Source organism: Electrophorus electricus, chromosome 17 (assembly GCF_041902795.1).
Source record: "Electrophorus electricus isolate QZ-2024a chromosome 17, ASM4190279v1, whole genome shotgun sequence".
NCBI lineage: Eukaryota > Metazoa > Chordata > Actinopteri > Gymnotiformes > Gymnotidae > Electrophorus > Electrophorus electricus.
This window is the reverse complement of record NC_137513.1, coordinates 4,373,138-4,397,738: the sequence shown is the minus strand read 5'-3', so window position 1 is coordinate 4,397,738 and position 24,601 is coordinate 4,373,138. Positions and strand designations below refer to the sequence as shown.

Sequence of the window (24,601 nt, the reverse complement as noted above, 5' to 3'; positions counted from 1 at the left end):
TGATCATAATAAGAGTCATGGATAAAATGAGACCCGACAGACAGGCTCGGGTTACGCAGACCCGACAGACAGGCTCGGGTTACGCAGACCTGACAGACAGGCTCGGGTTACGCAGACCCGACAGACAGGCTCGGTTTACGCAGACCCGACAGACAGGCTCGGTTGACATGCTGTCTCGGCATGCGTGCTTGCTGCGGCAACCTTTGGCCACTCTCTCACTCATCCGAGTGCGTTCCACTACTGGGAGACATGGAGCGCTCTTGCCACAAATCACCACCTGCTTCTCTAAGGGAGGATTCTGCCCCCAATCAGGAATTTGTTGGAAAGATAAAAAGACCTTGAGAAAAATATGACAGAGATTTTCCAGATAAAGAGATTAAATTTGGAAAACGTCACATCAGACTCACACAGAGAGGGTAAAAGTATAAAACACCACAAGACAAACACACACAACAACCAAACCATTACTGACTTTCAAAAGATATGCATCATTTGCACTTGTTCACACTATTAATACTTTAAAACAAATTAGGAGTTTAAAGGCGTGAATGAATAGGGCTTCAGTCAAAGACTGATGGCAGTTTCTACAAGTCTAATGATGTGTGACTGAACTCATGCATTTTTTACTCAGTGGAAGTGCAAACAGACCCACAACAACAGACCCCAGATGTACAGTAACACACAGGCCCAGAAGCACACAATAAACATGGACCCTTACTGTTAACCTGTTCCAATATCCTCAGATGCTTTATATTGGTCAGTTATGCAGAATCTTAGCAGCCAGTGCACTGACGTATTTTAATGAATGAGTAACCGTGGCTACTGGGGTCATTGTTTATGGGAGAGGGGTGAGGGGTGAGAGGTCACAGCACTCCAAACACAGGGCACGCTGGATACAGCAGGTCGGAGGCCAGGAGCAAAAAGGTGTTGGTGGATTATACGCAGGCACGGCAGCGGGCAGACCTTGGGCAGGGTGGCGGCAGCATGGGCCGCCCGTAGGATGGCGACGGGGTCCTCCTCTGCCTGTCCCTGTGACATCACACGCACCAGCAGGGGAAGGATCATTGTTAGACACCATCTATGCGTACACATCGCGCACGACGGCAGAACACAGCACCGAGAAGGAGAGGTAGTGTGACCACGGCAGACACAGAGGCACACAGCAAGTGACCTGTATGGTTTCTCCGAGTTAGTTCTGCTTCAAAACAACACGCACATCAGTACTGCGATCGTCAAAAAACAGTAACATCACACCTCTTTTCATAAATTACATTTGGTTACGCAAACAATTCAGATGGTTAACACTGCCATCAACAGGACACATTTGCGACCAGCATCTCGAGCTTACAAAAGCAGGTCCGGGTCGCAAAATGGTACGAGCTTGATAAACGCAAAAAGCGCAAAAGGGGCAACGGGAAAACAGCAGCTGTCAACCATGAACAAAAACAACAGTCGCATGCTAACCAGCCCCCATCACACCAGCTCACTCCGGGGGGGAGGCGGACCATCCCCCCCATCCACAATCACACCACACCACTGGCTTCATGCAGGGAAAGCCTGTCTTTAGCCTCCATGCGGCAGCTAGACAAAGGCACGGGTGAGTAAGGATAAAAAAGCAAGGATGCATCACTAAAAATGGGCCCCAAACTCACTGATTAAAATAAGCCTGTTTAAAAGAAGCTGAAGGCACCCATAGGGGGCGGGGACAGAGGGGCGGGGCTTACGCTGCAGCAGGCCGCGCGAGAGCAGACGGCGGCCAGGCCGAGGTGGAGCCCTGCAGGGTGGGGTGGGTCCCCGGGGCTGCCCTGTACCTGAGAGGAGGCGGTGGCGCTGGAGACAGGCTCCAGCTACAGCGGGGACCGGGGAGACGCCGGCAGCCGGGACAGCGGTGGAGGAAAAAGAGAAGGGGAGATGGAGATGAGAGGAGAGACGCATTGGAGACAGGACAGAGGAGTGAGCAGACGCTGTGTGTGGCAATGTTATGGGATTAGACGTTACTACACAGCAATGAATATGAAGATAGAGAAACAATAACAATACAGAGCTAAAACAGGGAGAAGGGGCAGACGTGTGTCCTGTCTGTGGGATCTGAGCAGAATTATAGACAGTAAGCAGGCCAGGGGGGGACTGAACGTCTCCTCACACCACGATGCATTATCAAAACTCTAGATTATGGAGGGCCGGGCAAGGAGGAGCTCCTCGGAGACACGTCCCCGCCATGTCCCCCAGCAGCAGGTCAGATGAGAAGGGCAGGGAGTGGAAGATTAAAGAGGGAAAGAGGAGAGGAAGATGAGGGAGGAAACACGCGAGGGCGAGGATTACGGGTGCAGCGAAGATCCGCTCCAGACGTCGGCGAGCTTCCTCGGTTGGGCTCGCCGGGGGGTTCTCCTACAAGTCGGACCACCAAAGAGAATGTAAGGGTGCGTACGCCTGTAGCACGCCCTCCCTATCTGCTACTTCTGCAGTGCTCCGTCCTGCAGACGAGCACCAGACAAGCGGGAGCCATGCAATTTCTTTCCTGCAGGGCACAGCTAGCACAGGCTTAAGCGCTTCTGGAGTTAAACAAGCACACATGCGCACACACACACGCACGCACACACCTTTAGGATTACAGGTGGGTGGGACGCTTTAGATAGGCTGCTAAGAAGAGGCTTCCCAGTTGGGGCTGAGGACAGACGTGAGACTGTCTTCATCTTTAAACATTACATGCACGCACGCACACACACACACACACACACACACACACACACACACACACACACACAAATTTGTAGAAAGAAAACAAACAAAAACAAACCCCCACAAACACACAGCAGGCACACAAAGTCAGTCCATGTCTTCTGTTCGATCACACTCACGTCCCATGAAATGAGTGTGTGATCAAAACAGCAAACAAGCAGAGGCATCACAACCGTAAGCACATGCAGCACGGCCGTGCCATGCGAGCCGCGTGCTCAGACGGCTCAGAGGGGGGCAGCGTAGAAGGGCACGCAGAAGAGGGCACCACACCACGACTCAGTGCTAGCACACAGGCAGCGAGGAGACATCAGTCGGTTCGTTGGGGCCCCACAGTCTCACACGGCCCTGCTGCTCACTCATTTTCTCTTGCTCTCACACACACACACACAACCACACACACACACACACACACACACACACACACACACACAGGATCTGCACAAACAGCTTCTCAATGCTGTGTGCAAACCAGATGCTCCATCTCATGTGAAGCTAGCCAAGCAGCTGACAGGAGGAGAACTGTAATGGCGAGGTGCGAGTCCAAGAAGGAAGATGCTGTCAGACATGGATATAAACAATATAATTCTAAGTTTTAAAGCTTGGAAATCTAACTAGATAAAGGCTCATCTTATCGCATGTTTTCTGCATGAGGAACGTGCTCTTCACATTTTTTACCCCAAGGGGTTGTGTGAGTTGTTGTTGCTATGCAAACACACCGTGAGGCAAGTTATGTTAGAACCGCAGAGAGCCCAAAGCACACGTTAGCACTCCACTACATGCTGGATGAGTCGGCTCCCATGCGCCACTCTAAAGACAAGGCAACCCATGCTGCAGGAAGGCGAGCAATACCTCTTTGCCCTTCGGGGGCACCTGCATGGGGGCAGGTATGAACCCTGGTGGCGGGGCAAAGGGGTCAGGCTTGGGCACAGGACGTGGGAGGACTTTGGGTCTGTCAGGATCCAGTGCTGCGGCAGCTCGGGGAGCTACGGAGGCAGGTTTAGGTACCACGGGAGTGGATTTGGCATCCGGAACGGATGTGGGAGGCGACCCGGGGACCTGAGCGACTTTGGGAATAAACCCTGCTGGAGGGGCCAGAGAAGAGGGTTTGGGGGCAGGTGTGAGGTCAGGAGGGGGTGACGGTGATGTCGTCTTAGGAGCTGGGATGAAGCCAGCTGGTGGAGACAGAGGAGGCTTTGCAGGAGAAGGGTGAGCTGGAGACGCAGGAGCAGAGGACGCTGGACTCTTTTCCTGTCGGTGTGGAGCCCCCGTCTGGCCATCCTCGGGTGTCCTGACTGCTACTGCCAAGCCATCTCTCTTCTCAGCTTTCTGCTCTCTCTCCTCTTCTTGTTTTTCTGCCGGCTCCTCCCTGCGGGGGCGCGGCCGGGGATCTCGGCTCCTCCCTCGGCTCATCAGGCCGGCGAGCCCTGCGGAGAGGCCATCCTTCTCTTCCTTCTTCACCGAGTCATGCTTGAAGGAGAACGCCGGCATCCTTGCGGTTTTGGGCACAGACGTCACGGTGGGGTTGGCAGGCTTAGCGCTGGCCTTTGCTGGCTCTCCGGGAGGCCGGCCTGGGGCCGGGGCCGGGGGCGGAGACAGAGGCGGGGCTGGAACCGTAACCTCCTCCTCCGTGGGCAGCACCTTCCTCACCACCCTGCGCACCACCTTCACAACCTTCTTGCGGGTCATGCCCTGCGCTTCTTCAGCGGGCTCCGGGTGGACACCGCCGGAGCCTGACGTCTTGCCCGTTGCCACTCCATTGCTCACGCCTTCCCCGCTTTGCCCTGGCTCAAGTCTCCAGGTTCTCTGAGGCTCGGGACTGCGGAAGCGGTCGGGCGTCTTGGGCGGTTCCACGTTTCGGACCAGAGAGAAGCGGCTCCTGTTGGGCGACGGACTCTTGATCCGTTCCCTGAGCGGGGGCTGTGGCTGGGCCCCGGAGGGTGGCTCGCAGGCAGGCTGGGGGCTCTTGGCACGCAGCAGGCCTTTGCCAGCCTCCAGACTGGGCACAGACTGGGAACGACTGCTCAGACTGCCGTTACTGTCCAGCTACTCAGCCGAGGGAAGGAGCAGAGGACACAGGTTACTGATGAGGTCAGCAAAGAACACCAGGCGATGGCAGTTTGGAAAATGCATCTCCGAGCACTGCCAAATATACTATGGTAAAATATTCCTATGCTGAATTAGTGAATTGGAAGCTGAAGAAACAAAACACAGAGTCTTAAAGAGGCTCATCACATTCCCGTGACATAGTTGTGTTCGCGTCCCTGCCCATGCGTTCCTGAGCCGTGTCATTTGCCAAGCTAATGCTCCCTACACCTCTCACAGTCTTTAGCTGGGGTAATACAACTCGAAATTTAAGAACTCCTGTAGCTTTGGAAATGAGGCATGGAACCACAATCAGCAAAGTAGCTGAAAGGAAAGGAAATCTGGCCCTCTGCCCCAGATCCAGCCAGACTGCACCAGTCAGGATGCTGAGAAAAGAGGTGGAGCTACGGAGCCCACTCGGGCTAACTCCCACTATCAACGATCCGAATCCACCTCATCCACTGGCAACTACTGTGCTGAGCTCATCCTAGTTTGGAATCTATAAAATAAAACATTTGCGCCAACTGTGCCGTCACGGCAGATATTAATCTGTGAACAGTGCCCGGTTAGGTGATGACCCACCCAAGAGCCTGTGGTGAACACAGAGCTCAAAGCAATGCTAGGAAGCAGGCAACCCAGCACCGCAGCCGTGAGGATGGAATCCCATCAGCCAGTGGGCTGAGATACGGCCGCGTCCCTGACTCAGCATGCGTCCACGCAGCCGGCACTATCTGCTGCTACAGTCTACAGCTCTACTTGACCATGACAGATTTAAGCAGTTTACATCCAAATCAACAATGGGCAGAGACAGCAGGGTCACAAAGCCTGCTACTGGTACTGCCGACCAAGACGCGGTTCTCCAGCAGGAGAAATGTTCAGAGTCTGGGGGAAATAGCCTCCACTTTTTAGTGTGTTTGTTTTTACTGTATCTATGCAGTGCTGGGTGTGTGTGGTGTGTGTGGATGTGTGTAATTTATCTTAACGGCGCATTTCATGACACCTCCCGGAGTAATCAGTCCCTGACAGCTGCATGTCAATGAACAAAAGACCACATCCTCTTCAAAATGACATTAGGCCATTTAGAAATAAATTATACCAACTGTGCTGTGGCAATAGATACAAAGAGATAACAGCAATTATTCCTGAACAGTGCTGCATTGTCAATGGCAGTTCATTTAACTCAGCTCTCGACTAACATTAAACACCCCCCGCCCCCCCGCCGTCTTATTCTGCATTCAGGAATCCAATTATCTCACTCAGTATTGACTAACTGCCTCTGAATAAAAGGAACAGCGGAGCCTGCGTCCTGTGTTAGTGAGTGTTACTGGTGTGTGAATCCTGCGTCCTGTGTTAGTGAGTGTTACTGGTGTGTGAATCCTGCGTCCTGTGTTAGTGAGTGTTACTGGTGTGTGAATCCTGCATCCTGTGTTAGTGAGTGTTACTGGTGTGTGAATCCTGCGTCCTGTGTTAGTGAGTGTTACTGGTGTGTGAATCCTGCGTCCTGTGTTAGTGAGAGTTACTGGTGTGTGAATCCTGCGTCCTGTGTTAGTGAGTGTTACTGGTGTGTGAATCCTGCATCCTGTGTTAAGTGAGTGTTACTGGTGTGTGAATCCTGCGTCCTGTGTTAGTGAGTGTTACTGGTGTGTGAATCCTGCGTCCTGTGTTAGTGAGAGTTACTGGTGTGTGAATCCTGCGTCCTGTGTTAGTGAGAGTTACTGGTGTGTGAATCCTGCGTCCTGTGTTAGTGAGTGTTACTGGTGTGTGAATCCTGCATCCTGTGTTAGTGAGTGTTACTGGTGTGTGAATCCTGCGTCTTGTGTTGGTGAGAGTTACTAGTGTGTGAATCCTGCGTCCTGTGTTAGTGAGAGTTACTGGTGTGTGAATCCTGCATCCTGTGTTAAGTGAGTGTTACTGGTGTGTGAATCCTGCATCCTGTGTTAAGTGAGTGTTACTGGTGTGTGAATCCTGCGTCCTGTGTTAGTGAGTGTTACTGGTGTGTGAATCCTGCGTCCTGTGTTAGTGAGTGTTACTGGTGTGTGAATCCTGCGTCCTGTGTTAGTGAGTGTTACTGGTGTGTGAATCCTGCATCCTGCGTTAGTGAGTGTTACTGGTGTGTGAATCCTGCGTCCTGTGTTAGTGAGAGTTACTGGTGTATGAATCCTGCGTCCTGTGTTAGTGAGAGTTACTGGTGTGTGAATCCTGCATCCTGTGTTAGTGAGAGTTACTGGTGTGTGAATCCTGCGTCCTGTGTTAGTGAGAGTTACTGGTGTCTGAATCCTGCGTCCTGTGTTAGTGAGAGTTACTGGTGTGTGAATCCTGCGTCCTGTGTTAGTGAGAGTTACTGGTGTGTGAATCCTGCATCCTGTGTTAGTGAGAGTTACTGGTGTGTGAATCCTGCGTCCTGTGTTAGTGAGAGTTACTGGTGTCTGAATCCTGCGTCCTGTGTTAGTGAGAGTTACTGGTGTGTGAATCCTGCGTCCTGTGTTAGTGAGAGTTACTGGTGTGTGAAGCATGTGTCCTGTGGTAGTGAGTGTTACTGGTGTCCTAAGGCACTTACTTTAGGACTCTTGGGGGCTGCTTTGGTTTCCTCCTTGACCTGAAGAGGTTTTTGTAAGAAGGTAAGTGAGATGCGTAATTTAAACCAACTAATACAAGGTTAAGCCAGCTTTGGCATTCCACAGACAAACTCTACACTCAGACAAGCACAATTTTATTTTTATCATTTAACGCGTTATATTTAAAGCAATGGCGTCAGTTTACTGCTGTGGTCGAGCAAGTGGCAGCCTTTTAGACCGAACCCAGAAGCCCTGTGGCCCAGTACTGGTGAACGCCGTGGAACACAGTCTACCGCGATGCTGGAGCGCCCAGTTCCCATCCACCCCAGAACACACACACAGCACACTCACACACTGGGCCAGTGCATGCCAACACACGCCCGCACCGGGGTACATGTTTTACAGTTGCGCCCCTCCCTGAGAAAGAGCGGGCATGCAGAAAAACAAACAAACAAAAACACAAACCGCACCACGAACAAAGAGCGGGAGACGGAACGCCACTTTCCTTTTGCTCCCAGAAGGAGAAGCGCGATGAGAAGGCCATGGCGCTGGCACCACCCTCATGGGCGGGGCCGTGCGGAGGGGGGGGCAGGTGGAAGGAGGAGACTGGAGAAGGAGGGCAGAGCGAGATGTTGAGGGGCAGTCACGTAGGCTGAGATATACAGGACAGATGTGGAGGCTGCCGGTGTTGTAGTTAGCCCCAGACCAAGGGCAGCAGGCAAGACAGTGTCCACTAAGAAAAGGATTCTGGGTCTGTAGGGTAAAAGGAGGTTGGGAAGGGGTTACTGTGTGCAAAGCCATGCACAAAATCAAGTAAAGTACACTCTTACAACAAAAAAAAAAAAAAAGAAATTCTTGAACGGTACTGGTGACCTGATGGCGACCTCTACACCCATTCCAGCACGCGGACACACACAGCAGCTAAATTAAGCGTCATGACGCACTTATCTGTAAGCAGTGCGGCGTGATGTGCTGATACATCTGTAGCAGTACTTACACACAGTGTGCTAACACGCTACCCAACAGCGCACACACACATGAACCTGAAGTGCAGCAGACAGGCTACACATGCCACTGTTTAACAGCTCTGACTAAAATCACAGACACTTTCATCAATTTAAAACAACACCATAAAGAGACAGTAAAACAATAATCACTAGCAGATGTTTCCCGAACACAGGTTTCATCAAAACCTCTAAAAATGTTTATTTGAAGTAAACTCACTAAAACTACAGACCACTCCATATGGACCCCTGGCACTTTGACACGGACTGTGGAAGTAAACAGCAGACAAACATCCCCCCAGCAGCACAACCCAACACTCACATGCCTCGGCATGCTGCTAACACTAAGCTACGGACATGTTTATGGAGCTGACTGAGAAATAAATTTGTCATTCCCATTCCCAGCAAACCTTTGGAAGAGTTGCTTCTAGAAGCTTCCTGAGCATAAAGGAAAGTACAGTAGTGTCTTTATGTAGAGAAAGAGAGATACGCTAACCACCAACACTGATTTATGGGAGACAGCACAAGAAATCCCCAGAACAAGAACAGTGTTGAGTTTGATCTAGCCTGACTGAATTTCTGAATTGAAAAACAGACTTTATGACTAAAGAATTAAAAAATTAATGAGTACATTTTCCAATCGCACCACTTGCCTCAAACCCTAAACCAAAACACATCTGATTTTGTTACTTATCCTCAGTATAGTTCATTACTACTCCAGGACCATACCTGAGGATATGAAACTACACATCTACACGACTCTCTTCATAAGAGGAAACACTCAGCACAAAGCCTCCACGGAGATGTTCTTCAGTAAAACAGCACTCACACTCCCTTACTCACACCAGGCCGGACCCAACACAGCACTCAGAACACGGCCCAAAGTGGCCGGATTTGCACCTCAGGTCTACAGCAGGTGCAGAGAGGGTCAGTGCTGGCAGCCCTGCTCTGCTCCCTTGTAGTCTAGCACTCTCAACCCTAAAAATAGTGTGCCAGAGACCGGGCCAGACCCGCCCAGCGCGCCGAGCCCACAGCCCCCGGCAGCCCTGCCTGAGAACGGGCCTGCGGTGCGGGCTCTGCACACGCTCGCCACCTTACCTCTGCTCCTCTGCGCTGGTGCGTCGCTAGCCGGCAAGGGTCAGCACGGTGCGGCGCGAAGTGCCTGAAGTGGCCGGGAGGCTTGAGCCCGTCTCAGAGAGAGGGCCGGCGGCCAATCGCCTCCCAGGGAGAGGACCTACAGCCAATCTCCTCGCGTCACTTGTCCGGCTCGGAGGGGGGGACAGCTGTCATGGTGTGCGGGAGGTCGCAGTGGGCCAAATATAGACGCCCGCACTTACTGCCCCTCTTTGGCGCTCCACCCCAGGAATGCGAGGTGGCAGGCTGGGCGATGATAACGCCCCTCGCCTGTGTGCGCTCCACGGGCCTCTCAGCTGCAGCTGCTCCTTCTGCTCAGCTCCTCACAGGAAGAATGCAACCCACTGCTGCTGCACCTCCTGGCTCCGAGCGCGAGAGAGAGAGAGAGTGTGTGTGTGTGTGTGTGTGTGTGGGTTAGAGGGCAGAGGACGGTGGAGCGGGTGCACAGAGAGGCGTGAAAACAAGTGCAGCGAGACGAAGGCTGAGGAAGTGATGCAAAGGCTAGGTACTTCCTGTGAAACAGTTCCAAACTGCTGAGCACAGTGGAGAAAAGCACCGCTGCTCACCTAACGTCCAGCCCTCTCTCCACCAACACAGAAAAAAAACAGAAATGTGATCCATCTGATAGTTCCACTCTCTGAGTAGAATCTGAATGGGTAATAGATTTTAAACCACTTATTTGAGGAACCTGATAACAGTGTAAACAACCAAGCACTCTACTCTCATGTCGAGAATGGCTACAAAATCTTCTTTAAAAGTGCACAGCATGTTAATACATTTACTGACATTGTGGGTATGGGTTAATTCAATGAATAAATAATGGCTGCACTGAACAAATTCAGTGAAAAAGGAAAAAAAGAAATGGATTCCCCCAGAGTGACAAAAATGGGCTCATCTGTGTCATGGCTTTTACAGTAGCTGTACTGCCATGGATGTACCAGCAGGGGGTCATACTCGGCACTCAACATGTGTAGAAACCGCTTCAGTTCAGCAGTCCAGCCACATGAGGGCAGTGCAAGCATTATTATAACTCACCAAGCGCTGCACTGCCCTCCTGGCTCTGACCGACAACAGGATCAATTTCTCAAAGAGCTGTTTGTTTGCTTTCAGATCCCGTTTCGTTTGGCTGTTCAAACACCGTTAATCAGCGTGACTCACAGCATGTGAGCCTGTGTAACCGCTGACCAAGGTGTATGGAGAACTAGCACGGTGTGTGAGGAGGAGAGAGAACTCACCCCTCCAGCAACACATCAGCAAGCAGCTTACTCCTGCCTGCCATAGCTGTAGAGTACCAGATTGTAGAACATCTCAGAACACAGGGCCAAATCTTTCTGCGTCTACACAGCACTGTGTGTGTGTGCACACGAACAAAGATCACAACACACTCAGATCACCACACACTCTCCTGGCACTGTCGTCTGGTGTCCTGCTGCAGGTTTAAGACTCGAACCCCACACAATCACCCTCACGGAGCAACCGGCACCACCCAGACCTCAAGGACTCAAATCATAGGTCATTACGGACTCTAAACCAATCCTGTAGTGTGTGACATACAGAAGCGAAGCAGTCTTGATGGTGATTGGCTAGCAGCCTGGTCGTGTGAAGCTTGGACGTGTTTCTTGCACACATGCATGCTGAAAGGAAAGCTGACAGCGTAATTAGAGCTGCCGCTTTCCTCGAAGACGGCAGTCACGTAGCTCTGTTGGTTCCGGCGGGTGTGGTGTTTAACAGCAGGTTCTGTGTGCTAGCCCCACGTTAACTCGCAGTGCGTCAGCCTGCGGGCGTGCTCACGCACTGCTGTGTTACACGTGAATGTGAACACATCGCAAAACACTCCCCAAACCACTCAGAACGCGTCAAAACAGGACATGGACACAGAGACACACGCACACACGTCGGTCCAAACAAGCATGCGCAGACACACACACACACACACAAATTTTATTACCACAGTCCAGTTGCGCTGCCAGTGTCACAGGGAAGTGTGTGCATTGCATCAGGCTGAATAAAACAGGCCGTCGAGCGTCGCCCAGCCTCCCAGCCTCCGAGCCCTGTGTTTGCCAAAGCCGTCTGATGTTTGATGTCGGCAAACAGCGTCTCGGGCTTTCCTTAGGAACCTATGGCCACTTTCTAGGTGTCGGCAAAGAATTTCATTAGCAATAGGAGACTATATGCCTAGAGGGCTTTAAGGGGCATGTGACAAACACAGGACAAACAAGCAGATCACCAGATCAAATCATAGCCAAGGCCATAAATCCATTTGAAATGCTGCCCAGCAAGCTGCGCTGGCAATGGGAACGATGTGTATGGGACAGGCCCTACTAAACACTCCCACTGCACAGAGAAATACCTTAAAATAAAGTCACTAAACATCCAAGTGTCAGGAGGTGTGCGCACATAGTGCACGTCCTGCTCTGTTAGGCAGGGTTGTGCCAGGAGTCTGACTAAACCGGGTGCTTTGACATTTTTAAATCTCAGGTGAAGGATTAAATGTAGCTAATTGGTTAAAGAAAACAACAAGGTTATTCACATTTAAAATCACAATATGGTGTACAGCTCTGCAGATCTGAAGAATGATGGGAGATAAACATTGTGGTTAAGCCCACAATGCTACTGGTCAGAGGAGCACCTAGCGTGACTGGAATCCAGGAGATGACCATTCTACACCCAGACAAGATCCCTGAGGCACAAGACAATACACTCCCCACAGACAAAGATCCCTTGCTGGCCAAACTTGCTGCTCTAAATCAGAGAGGCAGTTGGGTGTGTGTGTGTGTGTGTTATGTGCTCAGCTCAGAGTGTCACACACAGTGACATCATTCCAAGTCACCCAACAGCAGCCTGAGCCCATATTTGAACACACTGCCACTAGAGTAGCACACTCCACAGCCAACACTGGCCTTATGGATCTCACACGCACACACGTACGTACATAGGTGCAGAAGCTGTCACTGGTGAACTTAAGGGCACTTTACTCACACACACACGCATGCAATGTGTGCAGGTCTCACTGGTGAACTTAAGGGCACTTACTCACACACACACACACTCAGTGTGTTCACAGATGTAGCAGTGACCTGAGGTGGTCCTCTGTGCTCATGTAGCTCACATGGCAGAGCAGGTAGATGGAGGTGCTAGGAACGCTATGGAACACCATGGAAGGCCATGGTCATGCGTTAGATCCCAGGAAGCACTCTGAACGCAGCGTCGCACTGGCAAACGTGTGTAAGTCCCTCTGGATAAGAGCACATGCCAAATGCTGAACATAGCAATGGAAGCTGTGCTGAGCCAGAGCTGCAGTGTTCTAGTGCTGTGACACCTGCTCAACCACACACACACACCCCGTGACTGCTGGGTAGTCTCGACACAGGCCGCCTGCTGGAGGCGAAGCCTTCAGGAATGAGAGGCAGAGGAGAAAACACGCACACACACACACACACACACACACACACACACACACACACACACACACACAGCACACGCACACTCCACTCTTAGCCAATGACCCTGAAAGATTTGACCCAATGACCCGAAAATTTGTCCTCAATGCACAAATTAACATATACCGTTCATTAGTCTTCATGCCAACACTGGCCCTTTCAAAACTGAGATCACATATAAGCCTTTTAACATTTTTTCCCTTTTTCCATTACGTGGCATGAGTAGAGTAACTAATCTTGCTCCAAGTGAAAGTTCTTGAAGTGTTTTAATTATTCTCCCATGATTCATGTAAACCAACAAATAAGATCATTTTGGCTAAAACAACGAAGCCCAAATCATGGACTCCTGAACGCGTTTTAACATACTGCAAGGCGTATGAAACACGGCCATCAGAACATGAATCATGCCCTCTGGCCAGTGGCACTAAGAGTGGCAGCGATTAGATGAGCCTACTGTGGCATGCCCAGACCACAGCGGACAGGCCAGTCGGAGGAAGCAGGCAGTGTTAACGCTGGGCCGTGGTTGTGGAGGGGGAGCAGGGGCCTGGGCTTCACTGCAATTAGTGCCACTGTCAGTTACCAAGCTACGCAAAATTTACAACGGCACATAAACATCAGGCTCTGTGGGTTAAGAGTCTTGGAAAGGCGAGTGGAGGACTTCCAGCCAGAGAAGCACAGCGTCCACTGCAGGCCTGGCCGCCATGACTCCTGCTAGGAGAGAGAGAGCCGAACAGAAGCCTGGGCCTCTTTAACTCCATCACAGAGGAGTGTATGTATGTGTGTTTGTTTTTTTGTTGGGGGGGTTAAAAAGTCCATTATGCAACACTCAATACTATTATTGATGGCCCCCCAACATGTGCAAGACTGGTGAAGTGTGGTAGATGCTCAAGGGAGCTTTGAGTACACACGCACAGACACACACATGCACGTACATATGCACATGCGCACACACACACATGGAGTTCAAGGAATAAGCTGGCGGTGTACCTGGGTCGTTTGTGAGCTATTCGCTTCAGAGGGAGTTATGAGTACATGAAGTAACGTATGAAGCCATTTGGGCCGCTGGAGTCGAGCCACGAGTCTTATCTGGAGAGCACACAGGCATAGCTGGGCTGTGCGCGTGCACACACACACACACACACACACTCACACACACACACTCACACACACACACTCACACACACACACACACACACACACACTAGAGCCTCTTTAAGCAGAAGGTAGTTTGTCTTGCAGCCACACACATCCAAAAAAACACATGCTGAAACACCCACACAGATTCACACCATGACGAAGGAGAATCATGCTGATTTAGATCCAAATGCCAATCAGCCATGTTAACAACATGTCAGCATTTGCAGCAAGCACGAAACTGAAGCCTTAATGGCCAAGTCCATTATGGGCACTTAGGCCCCCTGATGGCAATGGACGGAACCTGATGCTGCTCTGGTGGGGGCTGGGGGGGGGGGGGGGTTACAGAGAGGCTCACTGTCTTCACATGTGTGGTACCCATCAAAGCTCTCTGAGATGATCTCTATTACCTGAAAGACCATGAGGACCAGACCAGCACTAATGACAAGAAATAAAAGATGACTGTCACTTTCCATTTCACGCGTGTCAAAGCGATCGGGCTGAAAGTTTGTAACGTGAGATGGCTCTGAGGAGCAGCCAGGCGCGCCCTACTCATGTTCTGTGCAAACTGGCACACTCGGCTAACGGCAGCCTGCCCCGGCACGCCAGGCCTCAGACACTATCAGCTTCTGTTTGGAAGTCAGGATCTCTGACAGGACTAATCTATGTGGAATGTGGTGGGAATATGCTCACGTATATACAACTCAGGACATTTCAGATGGCCTCTTTACCCTCAAGCTCGGTCAAAGGTGAGGATTTCTCTATGCATGCCATGAGCCAATGAGAGCAGTGCAGTGCAAGAGGTTTGTTCCACAGGAGCCAATCAGAGCAGTGCCATCAAAAAGAGAACCAGGCTTTGAGTGGGCGGGGACAGTTAAATAACCAAACTGCTTGTCAAATCAATGGTTGGCATGCATTTGAGCGTCAGAAGGAAGAAAATAAATGTTGGATGGCTGGTACAACATAAAACATGTAACATCTCACAGACCATCATGCCAGAATTGAATTTTTGGTGAGGGAGCTCTCTGTCAACACAGGAAATGTCACATGCACAGGCTCCGTTATCTATTGACAGCAAAGAATAAACCACACTGATTGTTTATCCATACTGTTACTGAATGAGCGAACACTCCCAACAACACGCCATTGTTACTGCCAGTTGAACAGATTTAGGTTTCTGCTCCCAGACAAACAATTGCCATTTGAGCCCGCCTGGACGCCTCCGAAATGCCATGCAGCTGAGCCACCTTTGTTGCCTGCGAGACTTGACCCCCTGTGCACAGGTCTGTGAGGTCAGTACCTCTGCCCCCAGGCCAGGGCCAGGCACACGGCAAGACCCAACACAGCTCCCCCTCTCCACAGGTGATGGCTGCCTAACGTGCGATGCAGCCCTGCTCCCGTGGACATGGGGATACTCTGCAATTCAATCTGCAACTTAAAACTTGTCTGCACGCGTTTGGCCGAAATCAGTTAAAAGTATATTTTCAGGAGAAATTAAGCTGTCTGGCAGTAACAATGGGAGGTTTTTAACTGTAAGGCATCTGTCTGGGCCATGATGGCGGCTCACGTGAGCCCTCGCTAGTAAAGCTTGGCCTGAGCATACATTTTTCGAGAGCGTTGAAGACGGCAGGCTAAATGGCTCGACTCTGGCGTGTTCTCGGTACAAGCAGCTAAACAACAGTTCTCAAACCTTTCTGAACAGTGAGCGGTTTCATTTCTGAATGGCGATGGCTATGGGATGATGCGAATGTTCACTCCATTTTGCTCTCATAAGCAGTTAGTTGGCCAGTTTGGAAATTCCTCTGCACAACTTATATCCCGCCATGGTGGGCTGTGCGATCAAGGGTACGGCCTGCTGGGTGGAGGGATTTCCTGTGCTATACTGCGCTGGGAGATGAAGAGGAAATGAAATGGTGGAGCTCACACACACACACACACACACACACACACACACACACACACACACACACACACACACACACACACACACACACACACACACACACACACACACACACACACACGCTGTAGGCACACTAAAGGAGTAAACACTGTCTGCCCCTAGCCTTAAGGTATGATCATTATGTATAAGGAAACACAGGCCTACACACTCTAGGGCTTCATATCAGCTGCTGATCGTTAGCGCTCTACTGGACTTTATAATGTTGATAACACTGAGGACTGCAAGAGGCACAGGAGTGCAAAAAGTGTTCTCATTAGTGTGTTTTCATAAACCAAAGCCTTCACTTGAGCTAGCAAAACTCAGTGTTACCACAATAAATCAAGGCCAATCTTTAACCATGTCAAGGGTCTGTCGATGTTTTTTTAAAATACAACGCAAGGCAAAGTGTATTACAATCACGATATATTTGTAAAATGATACTGTGCAGACGTAATTGCAACAATAAAGACAAGCATCTCAGCCATTTCCTGAACCAGTATAGACATCTGCATTCACTTGACGTGTTGTGTAAATTCATTTTTAAAGAAACATATTTTTATCCCATTAAAGTGATAGATGCGCTTTTAATTGGCCTCGTTCGTCTTCCTTTGGCGTTTGCAGGCTCTCCGCTAATCCTGCAGTGAAACCAGGCACTTCTCCGTCAGCAAGGGCCTTTTGTTCATATGTAAGTGACTTATGCAGAGACCATCTGGTGCAGAGCGTCCGCTCCCGGGCGGCGGCGGCTCTGGCCTGGGGCATTGGTCCGGCTCCTTGGCCTGACCAGCAGCTCCAGACACTCGGCCTCCGTGGGAGCAGGGCGCACGTCCACACCTTCCCCCGCTGTGGCTCTTTGGCCAGGCCCCCTCACCATAAGCAGCAAAAGTGGTAGCAGCCTGAGCTCTCCACTGCTTCTGGATCTCCAGCGGTGGAAGACCACAGGCCACCTGTCTTCCCTACTCCGACACACCTGACTCAGCTCACGCGATCCTGCTGGAGCCTTGCGCCTTCGTGATTGAGGCAGGAAGAGCCAGGAGCAGGAATGTGGCCAACCCGGCTCAGCCTGTATGTTTGCAGCCACGGCCTCTCCCAGTAGCTGCTGAATGCCGGCGTGATCCCGAGTCCTCTTTGCGTTTATAGCAGGGCAGGCCTCCTCACCGCTGCCAAGACCCAGCCAACACCAAGGAGTTTATTTCCCTCTGATCCATCAGCCCAAGGCTCCTGACTCTGGCCTCATCCCCACTTCCTTGACACAAAACACATTGCCCAGTGTTTGCATCTGTTTAACGTGCCCATGGCAATGCGGGATGGATGAAGAACGTTCTGGAACACAGTGAGCCTTGCAGTGTTGTACTACATCATGTTTATAAAAAAGGGTTCCTTCCTGTGTCTGAGAACTTAATGACAAGTGTTGCCATTCTTGACGGAGCAGCTTACGCACCAGAAGGAGCTCTAACAGAGTCGATGCCAGTATGCCAACCCGCCCAGCCATTTATACGGTACACACGGCTGCGTTCAGTGGGAATGTATTCACAGTGCCGAGCACAAACCTTTCTCTGAAGCCATTTTTCCAGGAACAAAACCTAGATTAGGCCACTATGGAAGACCCTTAAAAAGGCACTTCAAGCATTTCAAAGCCCTTTTGGAGTAATAATTCTTATTCCAGCAGCTGGCCCAGGGGGTAAAACCTGAGTGAGAACCCACTGAGTCAATGATCTGCCACCAACATGCAGTGTCACATATCTGGATAAACAAAGCTGGTGTGGTCACATGACCCTGAGACCTCAGCCTGAAGACTGCAATGCTGCATGCAAGGTGCATTATTCAGTGTGCCTGCAGTGGATTCCTCTAAATTATTAAGGGTCATGTGCTGCGTCAGGCTGCAGAAGCTCCATAGTGCAGTAGAAGGAGAGAGCTGATCTGAGACGAGATAAATGCACTGGTTTGGGGGTGTGGTGAGGGAGGGGGCGCAGTGCAGATAAGTGGTTAAATTGCAGACCATGGATAGAGCTCATGGTTTGAGCCAGCAAGCCATATGACCACACAGCAACATGCGTCTCGGCAGGACACATCTTCGGGAGACCAAGGCCCCCAGTTGGGTCACATTCCGTGGCTGCTCAGAGCTGCCCGCCATCCTGGCAGGGTTAGGGACCCTCAGAGCGCATGAAAGCAAGTCATGGAGCAGGAGCCTTAGGGGTCTTCCATGGTGAGCCCATAATTGGCTTGTCGGTATGGAGAGCTGGTCCCTGTGGGCCAGAACACCACTGAAGCTTGGTACATGAATGTATAGCGTGTACGTGTGTGTACGTGTGTGTGTGTGTGGAGAGAGGTGATCTGATTTCGCTTCTACCCAAACTGCACTCACTCACCCCATCCAAACCTCAGACCACACCACTGGAGCTCAGTATTTTCTTTGATTCTCTGTTTCAGGGTTTAATAGCAAGGTTTTCGATTGTTTGGCGTCCAGAGAAAGTCATTGGCATGTGGGACTGAGGGTTTTTCCATGTTGGGAACTTGCTGAAGTTATCATCCAGTCAAGTTCAAACTAACATCAGAATGTGAAGAATCCACAAGCCTACATCAACAGAGGCCATGCACCTTAGGGTCCAATACAGATCCAAGGATCGCAAGCTTAATTTGTGGGAAATCTGAACATGCTATTCTAATGAGGTCTCAGCTGAACCGAGCTCATTCCTCATGGCTGCTTCAGCCAAGCCAACTTTGATACTTGTAAGCTGATAGGAGTGTAGAATTGGTGATTTATGACTACAATGTCCAGTGAGATAACAGGACCATTCTTCAGGTGATAAGGCACAGGCATCAATGAAATCACATGCATCAGCATTTAATGTCACTGTGGGCCTGCCAAAGATGGGAGAATTGATGTCCAGATTTCTTTCCCAAAAGGCAGTAGACTATTCACTACACTGGCATTTTCACATCTGTATTATAGGAATAAAATAGCACTCTTGGGTTACAAAAGGCTCTTTTCATTAAATGCTTTTGTTTAAACTTAATTCCAAAGTTTGTCTTATTTGACATTATCTATACATGAAAAAAAAACATTGCTGGGTAGATTTAATGATCAGACCTCTATTATCTAATCAATCAATATAAAGTTAAGATATGTGTTGACAAACTGAAACCACTGTCACATTGCAAAGATTCCTTGTCCTGATTTGGTCACGTCATTTGTCTTTGCTACCAGTATGTCTAGCTAGGCCCGAACGCCACCCCTCTACTGTTGGTTTACCTCTAATCCATGTCTTTGTCATTCCAGAAAACAGGATTTACTCCAGCCCAGCCCAGCATTTCTAAATACCTGCATGGGCATGGTGAGCATAGTCCAGGCAGGTGTACAGGGTGTGTTAATCCTGCTTGTTGCCATAGAACCGTCTTTAATCCAACTGCGTCCAGAGTCTCTAAACTGACTCTCCTTAAAATGGGGATTCAACTACATCTTGAGATCTCATTGAAGGTCACGGGATCCTGTGGTCAGAAGAAACCAAATGCAGGTTGTGAAGGGGCTTTGCAGCTGAGCAGCAGTGTTGTGGCTGATATTCCCCCCCCCCCCCCCGGGTGGCCAGAGTGAAAAGGGTGGCATCTTATTTACTGGAAAGGGCTTCTGGGGACATGCGGGACAGCTCTCACGCATCACGCCTTCCCCCTCTGAGCGGCACAGCCTGCTCCAGTGGAGCCGCGTCTTAGAGGCCCTCGGATAAAGAGCCTTTCAGTCAGCCCCTCAGTCCCGTGATCAACAGCTGGGGGGTGACCTAGTCACTAATGGGCCCATTAAGTCATCCGTTGGTGTGATGGCAGCTTGCTGACAGGCCAGGATATTCCCGTCCACCCGACACAACCAAGCGTACAGGCCTTGGAAGCGTATAGCCAGGGGGAGCAATAAATCACGAGCCATCAGGAGTCAGTGGTATTTCTGCGCAGACCACAGCCATGCTGGATTCGCTGCAGAGAAAAGCAGCAAGGAGACAAAGAGCATTCCATTCCCTCTTCTAACTACAAACTGCTTCTATTTGTGTGTGTGTGCGTGTGTGTGTGTGTGTGTGTGTGTGTGTGTGTGTGTGTGTGTGTGTGTGTTTTGGGGAAGGCGGGGGAGGGTGTTGCATTTGAATCATCACCATTTATCTCTACCAATATGAACAGCTTCACTTCCAGCATGTGAACCCTGGATGGTGTGGGCATGCGGGCTTGTGTTTGGTACCGTATACACCCAGTGGCCTCCAGTGTTACTTTGAGACATAATCAGCAGACAGGATGCTGCCTCACAGATGAGCAAGCCCATGGAGCGTCGGCTCCTCCCAGCCGCGTGGGGTGTAATTAAAGCATGCGCCGATGTGCTGTGGAAACCCCCCACGCCCCCGCGCCCCTGCAGATGATGCACGGCTTACCAGGAAAAAGCCCCTGTGTTTGTCTTACACTCAGGCTGGAAGAGCAGCACATTCTGTACCAGTGGCAGCCTACAATCAGGCCAAGAGGGGTCCATGGCAGTCCAGGAGCTGTGGGCATGAGGGGGCGGAGGAAGCGGGAGGGGAATTCTCGCCGTGTCGGCACACAGAGGGGCCTTTCTCCGAGCCGCGGACAGGGCGGCCTGCTGCGCCGCCGCCGCCGGGGCCATGCGGGACAGACTGCGCAGGACTAAGCGGAATGGTAACGTCGCCCAAGTGCGTGTTCAGCGGGAAGGCGTCGTCGTTTTCCTCTTGACATGCAGATGGGCAAAACTTCGAGCAGCAGAAGGAAAGAGGCGCGTCTGAGACAAGGGGGGAGGGGGTAGATGCGGGTAGGGCGGACGAGGCCCGCAGCGGGAAGCGGAGCAGATTTCATTTTCGATGAAAGGGCCATCCTGACGGGAAGCCCCCCCCCCCCAGCTGCAGCAGGCCACCAGGCATCGATCTCCTCCGCCATGGCTTTCTCCACAAACTTCCTCTGGAGACTTCCTGTTTAACTGGGGCTTCCATAAGTAACAAGACAGGTGGGATGGGGAAAGCTCACTTCTGCTGTGGGGCTGAAGAACAGAGGAGCCTAAAATGGTCGCTGTTCTAAAACAAAGAGCCAGCTGCATTAACATGGTGTCTGGCTGCAACAGCAGAGTGAAGCATCGTCATGTCTGGACAGAGATGCCCTCAGGAGCACACCCAGACTAGCTACAGAACAGATGGAAATTTAACACAGCTGTCCCTAAACACAGCTAATAAGAGCTAGGGCACTACACAACAAGGAAAAATGAACCCCAACAAATTAAAGTTCTTCAGCAATCACCACACTTCCTAAGATGGTCCCAGGTTAAAGATAACTTGGTGAGAGAAGAGCTATTGTACTGACAGCTGTACAATACAGGCCTCCTTACCAGAGGATGGAGATGAATATAAGATGGTCTCCTTATGGCCCCTCCTCCCAGAGTGCGTGTTAGGCCCCACCCCTGAGCTGCTTTCTCCAGAGACCCGGTCAGGAAGTTTCATGTTTGTTCCAAAGCGAATTCCACAAATACCAGAATGAAACTTAAGGGAGGAAACGTTTCCCTACCAGTCACTGAGGCCAGCACTCGAGGCACGCGCGCACACACACGCGCACACACAGGTCATGACCGCTGAAGTCAGTGCCGTTCCGCTGTATCACCTGCCTTTGCTTCTCCCTCCCTTTGGTCGTGTGGTGGCGTTCCTGATGGCAGCTTCCTACACGTGGCCGAAGCCAGATGCTCAAAGGCACTGTGGAAATCAGGCACTCCTGAGAGGGGCAGGACGCCAGTACAAATCAGCTGAGATTAGGTAAGGGCGACGTGTGGCGATTAGTCCTGTGTGCCAATCTGACCGCCAGGTTGGGCTTCCTGTGCACGCTCGATTACTTCCTCCGTATCACATCCAAGGCTGGCACACCCGGGGCCCTACCGCGCACCACCATTGCTCGAAGGCAAAGCCGATAGGCTCAGCCGGACACAAAGGTGCGAGGCCTACAAGCACACCAAGGCCTTAGTGAAGGTCATTTCCCTCACTTGACTGGGAGCGGGAAAGGCAAGGAAAACAGGAGCATGGAGCAAATCTGGCCGGACTTCCGGCCTCAGAGCAACACCGGCTCGCCGTCTGGTGCCGTGGCTGCCATGTGCTGTTTGAGGGGACCACAGGCACCAGCAAGAAACAGGACACAGGGCCTTACTGATCTGGGCAGTCATCGAGTCTTTGATGTTTTTTGAGAGGCAGTGAAAGACGTAGTTCTCGCCTACGTTCTGTCAAAGCTACTCAAGTGTGGTTTCGTGCGTTCGGGGAAGAGGGACAGGAGGAAAAATGTCTAAGCACCGTAAAAAAAAAAAGAATCTGATGTGTTGAGAAGATTTGAAATGAGAGCCAATCAAAATCAGGGTTGCTTCCTGAAAGGAGCTTGCAGCATCAGGGAGGAGGATAACACGGCCCAGGCCAACAGCAACAGCAGTCAGCGAGGAGAGGGTGGGCACTGCGTAGACACACGCTCTTCACAGGCACGCACCGTGGGACGGACAGCGGAGACAGCAAATCCACACTCCCGGGGCAGGTGCCGGGAGGATGGCTGGCGATTCCGTCCGCTTCTCTGTCTCTACGCCGACGATGACAGAACAAAGAGAAATGGAAAAAACCTGGAGCATGTTGGGCACAGTTAGAAGTTTCGTCTCTTTTAACGGAATTAACACACAGTGCCTAAATCCGATTAATTCAGGGATAAGGGTTCACGTGGCCAGTTTCCAACGCAGTGATTAAGACCCCAGGACTGACGGGACTGTTCAAAATGAGCATGCATTGGGGACAATTCCACTTGGCGAAACATTGTTCCCAGACTGCTCAGAAGAGATGCCAGGGCAAGAGAAAGAGCAGAACCCATGAGCCTCGGAGCAAGAGAGGCAAAAAAAAAAACAGAGAGGGGGAAAGGGGGGAAGGAAAACTAAGGGATGGAGGAAGGGCCATTTTACTGACAGAAGAATAAAAGTATGACATCTAAATTTAAACTGCATGTTACGCAATGAAACGGAATGAAAACTGGCCCTACTAATGTGTCACATATGGAAGACACCAAAAAAAAACAAAAAAAAACCTATTCCAGTAAACATCTGGCTGAGAAAGATGAGCAGCAGCATCATGCCATCAGGCCCGAAAGTGCAGGTCAACCTTATTAGTATAATGAAACCGTCAAATGTGGGGGCCTCTCTGAACTTGACTGCTTCTGCAGAATCCAAAGGGTTTGAATTACAAGCATCTGAACGGTGCCCCTAAAGGCCCGTGGCTGTGTGCTGCCACCACAACACCCATCACCAGCTCGACATCCTAGTGCCTGTGCAGAGTTGAGGGAAGGAGGAAGCCTTGCCCAAAACCCTGGCCGCACTGTACCACTGAAAGGGCGCCGAGCTCTGCGGGGGCAGGGGAACTCATTGCCGTGGCAGCGCTGTCTCTTTGAATCTCTCGTTCCCGCCAACAGGGCGGGGAAAAGGCTGGCAGGGTGTGTGCCGGGCGAGCCCAGAGTGGCAGTGCATTGGTGCCAGGGCCGGCAAGTGGCCATTAGTGACCACGGCTCCTGGCTACTGCACTGCAGGGCTCGGAGTGTTTCCTGCACTTGCTCCGTGGGGCGAGGCTAATGGAAGCAAACGCAACTACAATTTCTTACACTGTTCAATATGGTGCTGGAGATCCTGAATGGTAAAAGGGCCTGCGTACGCAGTCTGACGTTAGTAAGGGTCAACAGAGCTACGCAACACACACATCTGGAACACATGGAGCACATGGCATGTGGTTCAAGACTGGTGACGTATCCACAGTTTGTCGGGCCCTCGAGTTACATTAACCACTCGGTCATGGTTTAACCTCACCAATAAAACTTACCACTTGAAGCTAAATATCTGTGTGTGTGTGTGTGTGTGTGTAAGTGTGTAAAAGAGTACCTCAAGTGATGGCATCTGGCACACACCTGGGGGCTTGCAGACATGGGGGCTTGTTCCCTTGCAGACAGCTTCACAGCGATTAAGCTTGCAAGAAGCCAGACAACCCCAGCACTGCAACCCCAGCACTGCGACCCAAGTGCAACGACCCCTGCCTCGCAATGACTGCCTTTCGCCCTCTGCTGCACAGGCATGGTGCAAAGTGTCACCCAGGACCAATGGCGGCGCAACAAGGCATGAGCTCAGTCACGTCCTACCAACCTCGGCCATTGCTAAACACACGTCGGCGTATGGGACAACATCTAATCTTAATCTGCGGCCAGTCAGGGGAGTAACAAATAGGATGATCTTCTGCTGCTGGCGTTGCCAAAAGCTTAAATCGGATATCAGGGACTCAACGCTTCCACCGTGCTCGAGTGGAGGGAGTGTGTGGTTTGCTCAGGGATGGCTCGTGGTCGCTGGCTGTAACCAGTGGTAACCTGCGCTAGTAACTTTTCCTGATTCCCGTGCAGCTTCCCTCTTGCCTTGGCGGAGACAGCCTGGCCAGACCGAGTGCAGTCTGGGAACTGAAAATAGTTTATTTACCTGCTTGTCTCAGCCAAGCAAGCGATGCGTGTGCTCTAGGCCCCTCGACGTTCGTCACAGGACATCCTGGCCGCATTACT

General features: G+C 51.2%; 1 protein-coding gene across 11 annotated transcripts in view; it reads right to left on the bottom strand.

The window, feature by feature from the left end:
* myo18ab (myosin XVIIIA b) overlaps positions 1 to 24,601 on the bottom strand; it is a 72,037-nt gene that overhangs the window by 41,406 nt on the left and 6,030 nt on the right. For 4 of the 11 annotated variants that reach the window (XM_081699898.1, XM_081699899.1, XM_081699900.1 and 1 more), the window contains exons 1-3: positions 2,323 to 2,388; positions 1,725 to 1,847; positions 964 to 1,029 (exon numbers count right to left, since the gene is read on the bottom strand). The exons of 1 other annotated variant lie outside the window; for it this stretch is intronic. Coding sequence is in view for 5 of the 10 variants with exons in the window: in XM_081699892.1 (XP_081556018.1) it covers positions 964 to 1,029; positions 1,725 to 1,847; positions 2,323 to 2,388; positions 3,589 to 4,425 (1,092 nt within the window). In the remaining 5 variants the exon portion in view is untranslated. Of the gene's footprint in view, positions 1 to 963; positions 1,030 to 1,724; positions 1,848 to 2,322; positions 2,389 to 3,588; positions 4,562 to 7,883; positions 8,130 to 9,478; positions 9,914 to 24,601 lie in introns of those variants that run through there. 6 more of the 11 variants (XM_081699892.1, XM_081699894.1, XM_081699896.1 and 3 more) reach the window with 6 other exon arrangements.